Raw genomic sequence first — 16403 nt, forward strand, 5'->3', positions numbered from 1 at the left:
CCAAGCTAAATTTCTAGCTTTTAGTTAGCAGATTAAATATTTTGGTTCAAGGGAAATATTTATTCAGCAAGCTATTATTTAGCTTTAAACTAAGTTTAGTTTGAAGCAAAAATATTTAAAGTAAACTAAATTTAATTTGAAGTAAATAATAGCTTGTTGACTAAATATTTAGTTTCAAGCTAAATATCTAGTTTGAGGCTAAATATTTAGCTTGCTAACTAAATATTAACATCTGGAGGAACGGCAGTGGTCCAGAACTCCAGAGAGAAAATGTTGCCAGGATAAGAGACCTAAACTTCCAAGTCTTCTCTTTACTGTTCACGTTTCCATATTTTACGCTTTTATTTTGAAAGGGGGACCTTGTTTATTTGACTTCTATAAGTTCGCTTGACTTAAGCGCCCCGCCACAGAAGGTGGGGGAGGAGGAGGGCAATCCCTGCTTTTATTTTTCCTTCCCCACGGCCGCTGTTGAGCTCAAAAACAAACTTGGACCAGACGAGCTTTACGCAAACATTTGCGTTCCTGCGTTCGGCTGCGGCGCAGGGAGTGGAGGCGTGGGGCTCATTAGAGTTTTTTTTTTCTTTCCTTCTTCATTTCTTTGTTGAAAAAAGGGGAAGGGTTCCGTTAACGGAGGAGAAAAACAGAATAATTGAATATCAAGTTTAGTGTGCTGAGAATACGCACTTGACGCACGGAGCGCACCGTAGGAAAAACTCCTGAGATGTTGGATCACCTCGACGGTCTCGCCCTGCTCCAGCGTGTCTCTTATTTCCTTTGTTAGTGTCAGCTCTTCTGAACTCACCGTGGACATGTGTCGCGGCTGAAATACGCCAAACTTTCCAGCGCAAAACAACAATAACAACAGCAGCAAAACCTGTAAAAAGAGACCGGCATGGGGGCCAAGCAGAGCAGCCCCGCTTTTGACAGCAGAACTCGGGCTTACTCCAGCTCAGACCTCCCGTCTGGAAACTCAGCCGCGGCGGACGGGATCACGGGGTTTAGGTACACAAACGGACCCGACGGCCCGCGGATCCGGTACACGGGCGGAGGGCCCACCAACTCCGGGATGAGGATCCCGACCGGCAGAAGGTCGGGGTCACACAATCAGGGTCTGGATGGCCCAGACGGGGATGAGGGGCAGCTGCCCCCAGAGGCTCACCGGCTGTTCATAGGGTCCTTACCGTCTCACCTGTCCCCTCGCCTGCTGGGAGGTAAGGTCCCCGAGCACAGATTGCACAATCATAACAAAAACAATCTCTGGAAGACATAGAGGGAATCTAACTTACATAGGGGAACTGAATCTATATCTGGTGCATCGTTTTACGTCCGTTATTTGACCTTTTTCACTCTAATCTGTACTTTGAGCAACCGTACCTCACAATACTGCTGTTTTTTTTTTTTTTGTTTTTTTTTTTCACGGAGTAGAACTGCATCTACTTCCTGTCTTTATAATTTGCTCAACACATTATATCAGATGTTTTGACACTCTGGTGGTCAACATGAGATTAAAGATTTTAAACAAAGTCCTTTGAGTATCATTAGTGATCCGTGACGCTTCATTAGTTTCTCACTCAAATATTTCCAAACTGCTGAATTTGACTTTCTGTTAAGGGAGAGAAAAGGGCTAACTTTGTTTCAGCCAGCTGACCTGCAGAGGAATGCAACAGGTGGGGGGGGGGGGGCGGTGCTGTGTTTAGTCACTCTAGCGTCACATTAAAATAATTTTAAACCATAGGAAAATCTGCCCATTTTGTACCCTTTGGGACTGTTGATGTAATAAGATCTCACGCCCAGAAACTTTGGGATATTAAAATGACATACTTTTTTTAGTCAAAGTGAATCCAGTCTTAAGAACACATTCAGACATGTTGGTGAATAGTTTAAGCTTGTTTTATATGTATATGGTTTAGCTTACTTTTTTGGGGGGGAAAAATATTAGGAAGTAGTTCTTTCAATCTTGAGTTGTTCTGTTGACATAATAATGTTCATCAATACTTGCTTAGAACATATTGAAGAAGTACTCATCAGTTTGATGAGCCCAAGATCAGGCTGGGCTTTACACAATGTATAGAAAATGTTTGGTAACTATGACAACTTGGGGCCATACCAATCGCAATCTTTCGACCGATCACCAATTTTTAAGAAGTCTAAACTGACAATTCTGATTTTGATCAACACACTCTTTGTTTTTGTCTTGAAAACTGCTAAATGTAGAGACAAAGTTGCGAAGTTAGCAGCAGTGGGGCGACTATTGTTGACTGCACACGTGGTGGGCGGAGTCTATCAATCAGCCTGTTTCACAGCAAAGAGACAGCAGTTGATTTCCAGCCCGTTGCAGATGAACATTAGATTTATTTTGGCCTATCGTCCAAAATGAAAGAAATTGGTTCTCCTAAAATTACAAGATAACATATGTTTTGATCCAAACAAAAAATAAAAAAGAAACTAAAATAGAGAAACTCAACTGATGAGAATGTGTTTCAAAAATTGCAAAACACTGGAGTAAAAAGCAGTTTTTAACTCAATTTATGAAAATACTGTAAGGCTCGTTGTGTTGCTGGATCTGTTTGTGGTAGAAATCTGAAATTGGCTTATATTTGATCGGAGAAAAACTGAACCACGTTCTTTTTCTTTTTTTCCATTTTTTTTAAACCACCTGACCATACTACTGATATTAGCATTGATTCTTCTTCTGGGAAACGGCCAACATCTCCCCTGTGATTGGCTGTTTTTGTGGCTTTTTGTGAAGCCCACGTACTTCCTGGTTAACCACATATCGTTTCTCATGCGGATTGCTAGAACTATTAAATTGGTATTTTAATTTATTCCTTATTCAAATACTGAGGTCATTTTATTACCAGGCACTAGCCATGGAAAAAAAATAAAGGGGAAAAATTTTCAAAGGGAAAATTTAAGGTACTACACAAAATATTTTATTTAATTACCTTTTTTGCATTCATATTATTTCCATAGTAGGTAGTACCTCAAAGGTTAACCACCTTTAACTCAAAAGCAGATTTGTGTGAAAAAATTTCCTAAGCTTTGCTAAATAGCAGGGTTTTTTTTGTTGTTGTTGGAGGAAACATTGACCTACATCCCAGTGAGTCAAACTGTAGCTTCTATTTTAAATAAGTTAAGAGTGAGATCTTTTTTTGTCTATATAAAATTATTTATAGATATAGTTTCCTAAACTAGTGAAACTTTTTTATGTCATTGAAATCTTATGTTTTCTGGTAATCTGGTTAAAAGAAAAAAAAATTTCATGCATGTTGCTTTTTTGCAAATTTAAAACTAACTTTTTTTTACTTCAAACTCCATGTTGTTTTATTATTATTATTATTATTATTATTATTTATTTATTTATTTATTTATTTATTTATTCATTTTTCTCTCTTTGTGAAGTCTTCGGGACCCCGGATTTGGTCTGGACCAAATAATTCTGCACTGTTGTTAAAACGTGATTGACAGAGTCTTTGTTTACCCCAAAACATGGCTAAAAATCTTCTCTTCATCTCATGGACTCGCTATCTTGTGACCTCTTACTCATAATCATTAGATGTTACGGTTGCAGTCCCGACTGCTTGGTATTTTTCCATTTGACATTCGATACCTGGATCCGTTTAAAAGCCGTATGATGACTGAACCCTTTGTTTAGCCCTCCTGCACATTTATCGCAGCCACAGGTGGCTCTGCTGCTGCTGCGCCGCGTTGCCCTTTGTCTTCCTTCTTCTGCTTCTCCTCTGTTGTGCAAAACAGGGCTGCGCTTTTTTTTTTTTTTTTTTTGCTCTGAGAGGGAAGAGAGGACTATGTAGGTCAACAGATAAGCGCTTCCTGCTGGTTACACATTGCCTGACACGGACACACACAAACGCGGAGTGAAACTCGCAGGATGCACTCAAACTTCCTGAATCGGCAGGTTTAGCTGTTTCTCCTGAACCAGTGGGAGTCTCCAGATCCGAGCACAACAAAGCAGGGAGCGGGGGGGGGGGGGGGGGAGGCGAGGGAGCTCGTTCTGTAATGGTCATGGGGCTGAAAGAGGAAACGGTGCTATGCTTTTATAAACGACATCCATAAAAATCCAACTGATCTCTGTCTCACTCCCCACGTTTTTTTTAGTCTGAAGTTACTGGTAGAGGTAATGAGGAAGTCTAATCACTGATAAACTCATTTGTAACCTTTGCCCCACCGATGAGAACCATGTGACTTAACGGGCCTCACGCTGACTTTACGGAGTCCCTTATAAACACATGACACACACATGAGGTAGACGCCAGGCGCAGTGATGGCAGAACAAACTCTGCATTTCTTCTTCTAAAAAGAGGCCAGTCTGTCTCAGGTTGAGCAGCTCTGGGTTTAATCTTTGCTTGGAGCAGAACATGGAAGATGCAAAATGATATCTGATATGTCCCGTACAGTAACTTGCAAAAGCAACTTTTCAACTGGCACATTAAAACTGCTACATTAAAACCACAAACTTTCTTCTAAAAAAAGAAAGTTTGTGGTTTTATGTGGAAAAAAGCAGCACATAGCATAATTCAGTGGTTTCCAAACATTTTCTGGGCCCCCCCAAGGGATTACAAATAGCTGTCTGGTTGAACGACGTGTGTGAGGGGGGAGGGGGGATCGACTTTTTTGGGGGCAAAATGAATGTACGTAGCTGAACATAGACAACAACACCAGTAGCCTACAGGCTACTTCTTAAGCTTAAGGTGGTGTATTGATATTAGCTAGTCATCTTTTAGGTAACATTACCTGCATCCAACAACTTTACTCAACTCAGTCTGTTAGTTTGGGGGAAAAACTGTGAAAAGTTCTTTGCTTTTTGCTGGTTTGCTGCCATGATTCTAACACAAACCTACGTAGCTCTGCACAGCAGCAGCAGGTCTCCTTCACTGCCTCACAGGTGTAAACCCAGTGCAAGTGTCGTAGTGCTCATGTTGCATTTAAAGGTGGCTCGGAAAAACAGGTTACGACATGTTAACAACAGATTTAACAGTTTTAACTGCTGATAAAAGTGACAGAGGACACAGATATGGGAAGTGTGGGAGCTCCTACTGTATCAAATTGACATAGGAATGACAGAGAGTTGGCCATTCTAAGGTAAAAACCCAGCGCATACAGCGTTCATCTTTTGTTTGTTTTTTTTCATCCAGACGGCTTCCCGCGCCCCCCCTGCAATGGGATGGCACCCCCCCTAGGGGTCGCGCCCCACAGTTTGGGAACCTCTGGCATAATTGAAAACTTGTAAATAAAATTGGATAGAAGTTCGATAAGAAAACAAACTTCGGACAGCTCACAAAATGTAATTTTGTCTAACGTTACTACGTATTTTAATTGATTTGTTGTACTTTTTGTGTCGTTTATGATGTTGATATAATACTTTTTTCCACTTTGTTACATTTGTTTAAAAAAGTACTAAACAAGTAAAGTATTATTATTATTATTATCAGTAGTAGCTGTAGTATTGGTAGATGTGGAAGAAGATCTGATCAGTTGAGATCACATTTGTATTTTTTAGCGTCAATGGAAAACACATTAAATATTGTTTACCATTATAGCAGGCAAACGTAGACGGAAAGACGGATGGATGAAAACAGAGGATAATCTTGGAAGAAATCTTACTAAAGACTTGAAGCAGTGGACGGCGTCCCCAAGTCTAGAGCCAGAATATAACTTTATTTTAAAGCATATTTATGTATTTCATCGTCCAAGTCATAGATCTAACACATGCTAACTCTTACGCATCAATTTATAGATAGAACTACAAACCTGAGCATCTTCCTTAGCAGACTGTCATGCAACAACATATCATCTTCAGCCAGATGATAAATAAGATGTGCTGTAACACAGACTGCTGCTGGAGACGGTTCCTGCCCACAGCCGTCATTTGAATGTCCCTTAGGGATTATTAAAGGTTTTTTAAATGTTGATTATGGGTCCTAATGTTTTTTGTGTTTTGTACTTTCAGGGTTCCACTGTCCTGTTTGCTCCAAGTTTATGGCGGCAGATGAAATAGAGAAGCACCTGCTCGTGTGCTTCAGCAAAACACGCCTTATCTACAACAGTACGTTCTGGCGCGGGGGGAGGGAAGCGGTTCTGAAAGTTGTTTTCTGTTATGATACAGCAGATGTGATGAGTTTTCTTTATCTTCTCCTTTCTGCTTTAGAGAGACAGAACAACATGTAAGCTGACTTTAATTTTAATCAGTGTTTGAGTTTTCTTCAACGGCATCAGAATGTTTTGTTCAACATTTGAAGAAACTGATTACTTATGATTAGCTTGCATAACCAGTGCGAGCTAATCAAGTGGTTGAATTACATCCTGACCATGTTATCGAGTTCTGCTGAGGCCTGATAAGGAGCCATTCATTTGATTCAAGTGTGCTGGAGCAGTTCTGAACCCACAATAACCGATAAGGCAGTCAGACATACTTTTACTCCCCAACCTCAGACCCGTGAAGATCCAACTTCGATTTGCTGTAGTTGTTCATGTTTGTACTAAAGTATCAAAAACAACAACTAGAGGGAACATTGGGAAACCCAGGCTGTAGGGAACTATAAAAAAAGCAGAAGGTGGTTGCAAAAACAATAAAGAAGCATACTGTTTGTATGATATCAATGCTTTGGCTATGGGGAATAGCAGCTGTATTTTTGTAGTTACCATTAGAGGCCCATAAAGCAATCGTTCTGATTATCCGGTCAAATTACCGCTAGCTAAAAGGTTAGCTGCACTAACCCTAAACCAGTAATTATCAATAAATGCTAAAGCGCTAATTTCAAATCATATCTGCCCTTATAAGACTAAAACCCTTGAGTACCAATTTAATTTCGATGCTATAGTAGTACTTTCTATAAAGCCCATAGATATTGTATTTGTGTTTATATCTTGTTCTCTTTTGAAAACATGAGCATTAATATCGATGTCGTCTCACTGTTTGAAGTATTCTTAACACTTCAATGACCAAAACTTTAACACTGGTGTCGGCCAGCTGTTAAAGAACAGCAAACTAAAACAATTTATTCTTTTAGGGGAAGCTAAACACGCTAAACGTTTTTTAAGCTAGCAAAAGCGCTAAACAGAAAACTAGCTGCGGGTTAGCAGAAGTGTCCCCTCCACTGGGTATTACACTGCCTAGTGCTCACTGGCATGTTACTCATAGAAATATTTTTATGTGAATTTCCAAAGACACTCACCTTCAGCCCCCCAAATGCATCATGAATGCAAAGCACTGCCAAAAATTCACAGACTCAGTTGGAGAAGTCCCAGAATGCACTAGTCGACCCTTAAAAGCCGGCTGTCTCTGAATGTAGCCACTAGCTAAAACTGAAATCTAATTTTGTTTAGTTGGTGTCTAGACAACACGGCTTCATTTAGGCAAAAAATCAACCCAGTGTTGACGCATACAGTTGGATGGGTGCATGATTGTCGACAAAGAACTTTCCCCCTCAACTCCCTTTCTCTCTTTGAAGATATTTTTGTCATGCAGCTCAGTTTGTGGCCTCGGGCTCTTGCAGGCCAGAACTCTGTATCAGTCCTTTGTAGGATATCAATGGTCCTTAAGACCAGAGCGGATCGTCATCTGCATATGTGGAATTTGCACAATACAAACTCAGTCCATGGAAAAACACAGCAGAAAAAGCTACGTTTTGACTTGCACATCTAGAAACACTCAAAATTGGACGACAATCTCACTCCAGGTAAACATTGCTTTGCGTTTGCGGCTTGACATGATTAAAATCGTTAAGAAATATTACTCTTTGCGTTTTGCCAACCCACAAGAAAGAGATGAAAGAGAAAACTAATACAAACGCGTGAAGCAGCTGCATGTCAGAGCAGTGCGAGCAGCACCTGCACGAAGCGACGCACAGGAAAGACGTTTAGAAAACATCAGAAGCAGACGGTTGCCCTGTGCAGCCCGAGGTGCGGGCCTCTTTCGTCAGCTCGTCGCTGTTTGCCTGAATGCCAGCGGGTGTGGATTCCTCTTTTGTTTTGCGGCGCCACATTTGTTTATTCGCGCACACGCCCACTGCGGTGTGCATGTGGCTGATAAATGTGCAAATCCGGAGCATCTGCTGAACGGCGTCAATCAACTTATCGCGGTCATGCAGATGTGGAGGATCTGCACAACTGCAGCTTCATTCTTTACCTGCGCTAGACTTCATACGCAATAACTTTTTGATTGAGCCTGCCTTTTGTTTCACTCTCATAAAGCCCACATGCAGTTTGAAAACCTTGTCTTTTTTTGTATTCTCAGAAAGATGAACCCAAACTTATTTACAGAATCAGTTGCATTTAAATTTAAAACTGAATGGAAGATTTTTTATATTTAAAATACTACAATATGTTTAGTTGGTGTGTGCTTTGGTATATAAATAGGAGAAAAAAAAGGACGGGAAAGGTTAAGAGGATATTTTACGTTTAAGCTGACTGACAAAATTAAGAATAAAAAAAAGAAGAATACTACAATATGAAGTAAAGCTAAATTTTGTATATGATGGAACCTGTTAGAGTCCTTAAAACGATCAGATACGGGGTGTTGTATTGACCTTCATTTAAAATTCTGTTACCTTAAACAAAATGTAACAACATGAAAAAAGCAGGACACTGAATTATGGCTTCATTTCTTTCAGAAGAGCTGCTCTTTTTATTATTATTATTATTATTATTAGTTTTTATTGTATTAAAAAACAAAAAAGATTGATGGCAGTTAAACTCCAAAACTCAGATTTGTTTTCATGAAACAAAAATATCTAAAGCTTATTCTGTCTCATTTGATCCGAGATGTGCACTTGAACTAGGCCATTCCGAGACATTTATCTGTTCCCTTGCTGTTTCTGGAACTGCTCACAACCTCTATAAGGAGACAAACAAAATGTGAATACCAAGAGGCTTTTTTTGTGTGTGTGTGTGTGTGTGTGTGTGTGTGTGTGTGTGTGTGTGTGTGTGTGTGTGTGTGTGTGTGTGTGTGTGTGTGTGTGTGTGTGTGTGTGTGTGTGTGTTTATGATCCAAAGTACTTGATTAATTGATTTTAGTTTTTGGTGCATTGTGTGGCTCTGTGCTCAGGTTACGCGTTTTGTCTCTTTCTCAGAGGACATCCTATCGAGAGACTCCGGTGAATGTACGATCTGCTTAGATGATCTGGAGCAGGGAGACACCATTGCCAGGCTGCCCTGCCTCTGCATCTACCACAAAGGGTAAAAACACTCAAATATGTGGAAGTGGTTTTAGAAAAATGAAGGCCTGGTCCTCTGCTCTTGAATCAAATTCAGAATACTTTCTTAATCCCAAAGGGAAATTAGACATCTTGTTAGTATGCCAACCCTTGCGATAGGCCATAGTTATCTGGAGCAAGACTCCAATCCACCATATAGACACCCTTTCAATATATTACTCATTTACCAATACTGCAAATCAGTTGCTGACTGAATCTAATTAAAGTCACAAAGATTTTCTCTAAAACTGATAAACGATTGACGCCTTACATTTGGACTCCTTTCAAGATTCACATTTGACCGTCAGATACCCAACAGAGTCTGGGTCCGTACCGTCTTCACTTCCTGTTGTAGGACGAGAATGAGCTGCCCCAAAAATATTTGCTAATTATGAGGAAAATAGAAAAAGAAGGAGCCAGGCGTGGCTCTAGAGATCCTCCAGGTTCGTGATCCGAATCAGACCACCTGTTTTATCATCTTTCTAATCTTTTATCCTGAGATGGATCATAAAATAATGGGAGTGACAACGATATAATTCCCTAGCAACCAAAGCAATTACTCTGAAGTTTTCAATCACAAGATCCAGAATCAGCCTCTGAAGTAAGAGTCTCCTTATGAACTAGTGTAGTCCCACCTGAACAAGATAAACCTATTGATAAAGTAAAATAGGTTAAATGGAATGAGGGAAGTGGAAATGTTGTAAAGATTTATTGCAGCATATAGTGTCTACAATATTTTTTCTTGCTGTATCAAACACATGTAGTAAGGACTGGGTGTCCAAAAGAGACATGTCAGTAATGTTCTTTACTGGTAGCTAATGCTGTGCTCCAGTTACCTGGTCAGAGAAGGCTGCACTTCCGACATTGTTCGTGGTACTTGTTACAAACATCATTTTTATTTTCCATATGCAAACAGAAGGTTTAATATGTTCAGTTTAGAGCTGGAGAAGCTACGTGTAACATCTATTTTATACGCACTCCTACCTGCCTGTCTCGTAAAGTAACTTCTGTTGATGCGTGGAGCGGCCATATTGAAACTCAAAGTCAGCTTTACAAGTTGTACCTGGCGATAGTTGGAGTCGCCCCCGATTTCCTAGCGGTAAATTTGACTCTGGAGGGCATTCCAGGTGAATGTTTCCAAGCATTACTCAGGCTAGCTGATTAGCTGACTAAACTGAACTGCTAGCAAGGCCTTTCAGGAGATCAGGACCAGTTTAGTGTCCATGTAAAGAGATTCTTAAAACAAAAGGAATGGGTCAGTTTGTAATTCTAACTTTTATTTTTCATTAGATACAAGATATTAATTACCTCTTGTTTTTTTGCATTGTGTTTTTTTTCCAGGTGCATAGATGAGTGGTTTCAGGTGAATCGCTCCTGTCCGGAGCATCCCACCGACTAGGAGCTGCAGAAACGCAGCTTCATTCAGCAGTTCATCGCCGAGGCTGACTGTGCACCCTGACCTTATCCCAACAGCTGCCTGGTCCAGTGAAACGGCACACTTTTCCTCAGGGTCTGCGGGACGTTACGACACGCAGGATTCCTCTTATTGCCTCACCGAACACCGATGGACTTTGGATGCTACTATGCTGCGATGTTGCAAGAGCCAAAACCGGAGACGTCTTCTTCTTCTCCTCTCCGATTTCCGTGAATTTTCCTAATCGCCATCTGTCGGCCTGAAGTGGAAGCTGAGTTCTGATCCAGACAGTTATGTGGGTCAGGGTGCGGCTTCGCGGCGGTGGACCTGTCTATCCAACGGGGTGGAAGGAGGTTTCGGCTTAGTGGCAGAATGTTGATGTTGTGCAATATGAAAATTAGCCAAACAGAATTTCAAGCGAAGCGTATATATGCTTTAAGGGATTGATTGCTGTGTTGATGCTAGTCAGTGAGTAGGTCCAATTTTTATTTAGTTTTTTTTTTTTTTTTTTTTTTCTTCAAATTGGCTACCGGTGTCCTTTGTTAAACAATCATGTCTCCTAAACCAAATTGTCTAACATGAGATTGTTGAGCTCCATTAATCATGTGACCATTTGGGTAGCACAGTGATGTGACTGTGTAGTTGTAGTGTTGAAGCTAAAGAAAGGTTCAGACATATCTAATGGTGATTTATACTCGCTCTGAGGAGTGCCGTAATGTGCTGCTATGTCATAGACTGGAAAGTTTTCTTTAACCTTTGAGCCTGTCTGTTGTCTGTCGTTCTCTCCTGTTTGTACTGTAATGAATCGCACAACAATAAATGTTTTTATGTTTGTGTCTTTTTTCTGGTGAAAGAACTGTTTTAGGTTTCCGTGTACCATATGCGTTGAATAAAATAAGCCCTTGATTAAAAAAGAATGCAGGAGTGAATGTTCTTTGTCTTTGGAGAGAAGATTTCAAACGGGGTCAAGTAATTTAGATGCTACAACATATTGGCACAGACAAATTTCCTGGCACCACTGCCTGATAAGATGTAAAAATGATTAACACGTAATCTCACAACAAAAAATTTAAAGTATGGTGGAAGATCTATTGCGCCTGTCTTAGCCTTTTTATAGTCCATATTATTAGGAAATGTAAGAAGTATCAGGACATTTAAATATGATTAAATAATTATGCCACCAGTGATTTTATTTAAAATTAAAAAATGCCCTTCAATTTTCCCCTACTCTCACCAAAAAGAGATTGTTTCAATTAAATGTTGGGGTAACACTTTATTTGAAGGGGGCTGAATAAGACTGTCATGACACTTTCATAAACATAACACCTGTCATGAACATGAATAAGTCTTCATGAATATTTATGACTGTTGTCATAAAGCGTCATTTGGTAAATCATGACACTTAATACAAAGTTGACATTATTCAACATGTCTTTGTTATGACAACTTGACATTAACCAATAAATCATTACTGTTTAAACTTTACCTTTATTAACATAAAGTTACCTCATTTTTAAAGTGCAATCAGTAATACTTTTATAACAAATTTATAACAGTAATGATTTATTGGTTAATGTCAAGTTGTCATAACAAAGACATTTTGAATAATGTCAACTTTGTATTAAAAGTGTCATAATTTACCGAATGACGCTTTATGACAACAGTTATAAATATTGATGGAGGCTTATTCATGTTCACGACAGGTGTTTATGACAGTGTCATGTCAGTCTTATTCAACCCCCTTCAAATAAAGTGTTACCAATGTTGGATTTGACCAAAAAAAGTGTTCCTTTTATTGCTAATAAAAGCTGACTTTAAATTTTTTTAAACCTTAATTTTTTTTATATTGTAAATTGGTTTTATTCCCCAATTTTTAAATATATTTCTCTGCTGTTTTTTAAATACGCAAAGATGGGTTTTATCTTGTTCTTTACAGTTTGCCTTACATTAGACTTTAGTGATTTATGTATAATTTGAAAATTTGCCAAAAAAAAATATTACAGCCAATCAATATTGTTTTTTTTTCTACGCCAGTGTTGGCTTTTTACAATTTGTAAGTTTCTGAAACATTGCCCCTTTAACATCAATTTAAAAAAAAAACTGTTCTACAACTGTTATTTAAAAGGTTTTAATACGAACAATAAAAAAACTGTTTACTAAAACCTTTTCAGAGTTTGAAAGGTTCAAAAATAGTTGCCGTACATACATCGCGGCCATAGACGCTACCTTGTCGCTAGTTTGATGACGTCATCGCTCTTACTGGGACGTTTGTTTGACGCGACGAGACGTCCAAGATAGGCAACATTCAACAACAAATAGCTTCTTTTTTTAATATTACTGTATTACTTTACTTGGTAGTTAGGCGTTTATTTCGATACGTAACACTCACTTGTTAATTTAAGGTGAGTTTTTCTATTAATTTGGTCAGGGTTGTGCTTCCTTTGGGGTTTCTTTTCTGTTTCTTCCAGATTTTTCCTCAGCTAACATTACCCAGCGCTAGCTACGTTTAGCTGCCTTGTGTTTCACTACTCAGACCAGTGCATTATGTTTGTTTCATGACCGTCTGTCTCTCCTTCAACCTTAAAAGTCGGATGTAATGACCTGCAGGTTGGAAATCACTTTCTTGGATCAAGATGTCGTACATGTTGCCACATCTCCACAATGGCTGGCAGGTGGACCAAGCCATCCTATCTGAGGAGGACCGAGTCCTGGTCATCCGCTTCGGACACGACTGGGACCCAACGTGCATGAAGATGGACGAAGTTCTTTACAGCATCGCTGAAAAGGTTTGATTAGTTTGTTGACGTCTTTGCCATCAACGTCACGTCGGAGCAGCATCCAAAGTTTGCTCCCTAGAATAACCTGCTGGTTTATTGGTTTTTGAAACGGGTTTAACTTCGTGTTGTCAGGTCAAATCCGCTGTTCATCGAACTACACATATTTATGTGAAACATTTCAGTTATTGCTACATTTAGACGTTTTTTGTTACGAGACACAGTAACGCCAGCAGAGGTCGCTGTTTCTTACGTGCTTCTGATTAATAACTGGTAGTCATCATGTAGTTAACAGCTTATTGGAGATACACCAGTCAGTGTTTTGTGGCCATTTTCTAGTCATTTAATTTGTAAACTGGTTTGTTTATAAGTACCGTTCGCACACAACGTATCAATCTCTATTTAAAGAAACTAAAGGGAAGATTAGATACACAAAACCATCAATCTTTGATTAGAGACCAGGCTAAACATTTAAAAGTGTTGCATTTAATAGATAAATGTTAGAATATATTTTTCACATAAGATTTCTAAAGAAGAAAACAGAAAAATTTGTTGTTTGAGGATTCCTGTGCTTTGTAAGAGTAAAAGTTATCAGTTTTTTAATGAGATTCTATGATTGAAATCTGAAGTAAACAATTTTTGCTTCAAGCCAAATGAGCAAATTGTTTTTTCACAACTCAAGCTTTCAGGAAGTTTTTCAGCCAAAGGAGCCAATACATTTCTGCATAATTAATACGTGTGTGGCCTCAAAGGAAACAAGCTGAACATATGACATACTATGTGTCGTATGAAGTCTTGGAGGAAGGGTAAAACTCTTATTGACTCATTCCCTAGACCCACTACTCTGTAAAATTGACCTTTGCTGATTAATTGCACCACATTTCTCAAATATATAAATTATAAGCATTTGCACATTTAGAGCATTTGGTTCTCAGGGCTGTTTGAGAATAGTGAATAAGGATCTCTGGTTGTTTTTACACCTCAGGTGGAAATATTTAGGTTTGTGTACAACCAGATGTAAGGACCTTCATCCATTTGATTCAAGCATTTATTGAATAGTGTATGTTTGTTCCTTTGTATTTAGTTTTAATGGGCAAACTTGTAAGATTTTGTTGCTATTTTAAACTTTTACAAAACTCTTTACTGAGTTTTTATTAGCTTGCAGTTTTCCAGTTGATCACTGAAGTTGCTAAAGATCTTTGCAGAGTAAGATAGGATCAGTTTCTCAAGTTTTTTCCGATCTCCCAAAATTAAGGAAATTCGGACAGACTTGTCAGTTCACCCCTAGTTTTTTAACACTGTGATAGTTAACTTTTACTTTATAACTTGTCTTTTTTTTACCGTTCTGCTGGTTTTGTTGGACACAGTTTGCTATCAACGTTCCTTTCTTTCGGCCAGGTCAAAAACTTTGCGGTCATTTACCTCGTGGACATTACAGAAGTGCCCGATTTCAACAAAATGTACGAGTTGTACGACCCCTGCACCGTCATGTTCTTCTTCAGGTAAGTCATTCTCCGAGTGTGAGTGTTCGTGATGGGAAGGTTGAATGGACGGTTGACGGTGCGCAGCAACCACTGACACAGCTTCCATCTCCTGGTGTTAAACAATGACGTTTCTGTTTCCCAGGAACAAACACATCATGATTGATCTGGGCACCGGTAACAACAACAAGATTAACTGGATCATAGAGGACAAGCAGGAGATGATAGACATTGTTGAAACAGTGTACCGAGGAGCGCGGAAAGGAAGAGGCTTAGTGGTGTCTCCTAAGGATTATTCCACTAAATACAGATATTGATTTTATTTTTTTTCCTTTGCCTGCCTCATTTGTTCAGTGTTTGCCTTTCCCATTTGATAGTTTGGCAACCGAGAGACAGTAAGTAACGGAAAGCAAAACAAAATTGATTTATTTTTGCTTTGTCGATGAAGGAGGAGAGGATCCTCATCTGGGGTCTTGTTACTGTTTGTGTTTCATGTTTTTCACCATTTCATGAATATTGGTGTGTCCTGTGTTTTTCGAAATCTTATTTCTGTGAAATAAGAGTAAAACAGATCAGACACATTGTATTTGGCCTCTTACTTGACTGTTGTAATAAATATGAATTTCTACTTTAAAACACTGTCTTGATTTTTATTTTATTGAAATGAGTTTAAAACTGCAGTATGCAGAATGAAATGTGATGTAAAAGAAGCAAATGGAAAGGGTTTCAGAGCAGGTCTTCAGTTTTTATAACATTTAAAGTTATACTAATTAAAGAAAAATAGACAGATGTGACTTAAAAGGATACAATCATGCACATACTGCCTTCATACTACTAACTTTGACTTTATGTTAAATAAAGTCAAATTCTTGCAGTCAAAGAATTTCTGGGAAATTATTTTTTGTATTGTTTCACAGGTAAATCTTATTTCTAAAATTTATTTATTTCTATTTTTTATTTTGAAAATCTAACTTGTATAGCTTCATTACACACAATGATACATTTCTATCAGAGATAATGCCAAAGTTCAATTTCTCAAAAAATTTTAAATGTTACACTAGACAATTATGAGAATATGTAACACAGAGATATTGGTGTACTGAATTATATGACCATGTATTAAATTGCCTGCATAAATTTCCATAAAAATATAAAACTTTCTAATAGTTTTCAGCCTTGTGATATAAAACGACTAAATAAAAAAGTATCACTAGTGTTGCCAGTTTCTTTCTGTTTTCAGAAAGCAGATATTGCATTAAAATATAGAAAATAATTTTTAGAACTAATAGCTTCTATTGCCTTTACATTATTAAAACACATATTTCAATGCATTTATCTGAGCACAACCATGGTACCTTTTACAAATTTATCTCAACAGAACTATCTAGGAGCTTTGAAGCATGTGCTCCAAAAATCACCACTAGATGGAACCAGAGTACCGAATAGTCTGTTGCTTTGATCTAACACGGTCACTTAATGTTGATGAATGATCCAATCTGGCTTTTCTTGATCTAAGATGATT

The 16403-nt window shown here is 38.6% G+C and overlaps 2 protein-coding genes across 3 annotated transcripts; both read left to right on the forward strand.

The window, feature by feature from the left end:
• Positions 1-404: 404 nt before the first annotated feature.
• On the forward strand, positions 405-11543 carry LOC106931511 (E3 ubiquitin-protein ligase znrf2). The gene is made up of 4 exons (XM_015009668.2): positions 405-1211; positions 5969-6064; positions 9090-9195; positions 10554-11543. Exons 1-4 carry the CDS (start codon positions 893-895, stop codon positions 10609-10611), a joined length of 579 nt encoding a protein of 192 aa, XP_014865154.1. The 5' UTR covers positions 405-892; the 3' UTR covers positions 10612-11543.
• A 1327-nt stretch (positions 11544-12870) lies between these two features.
• txnl4a (thioredoxin-like 4A) lies at positions 12871-15517 on the forward strand. Of its 2 annotated transcripts, none has more exons than XM_088010113.1 (4): positions 12871-13028; positions 13214-13412; positions 14799-14902; positions 15027-15517. In XM_088010113.1, exons 2-4 carry the CDS (start codon positions 13260-13262, stop codon positions 15196-15198), a joined length of 429 nt encoding a protein of 142 aa, XP_087866239.1. In that variant the 5' UTR covers positions 12871-13028; positions 13214-13259; the 3' UTR covers positions 15199-15517. The 2 variants fall into 2 exon arrangements, with proteins under 2 accessions (XP_087866239.1, XP_014865156.1); XM_015009670.2 differs by having other exon boundaries at positions 13234-13412.
• The last annotated feature ends 886 nt before the right edge of the window (positions 15518-16403 follow it).

The sequence above is a fragment of the Poecilia mexicana genome, unplaced genomic scaffold (assembly GCF_051168715.1).
Source record: "Poecilia mexicana isolate PSO_F unplaced genomic scaffold, ASM5116871v1 scaffold_11, whole genome shotgun sequence".
NCBI classification, from domain to species: Eukaryota; Metazoa; Chordata; class Actinopteri; order Cyprinodontiformes; family Poeciliidae; genus Poecilia; species Poecilia mexicana.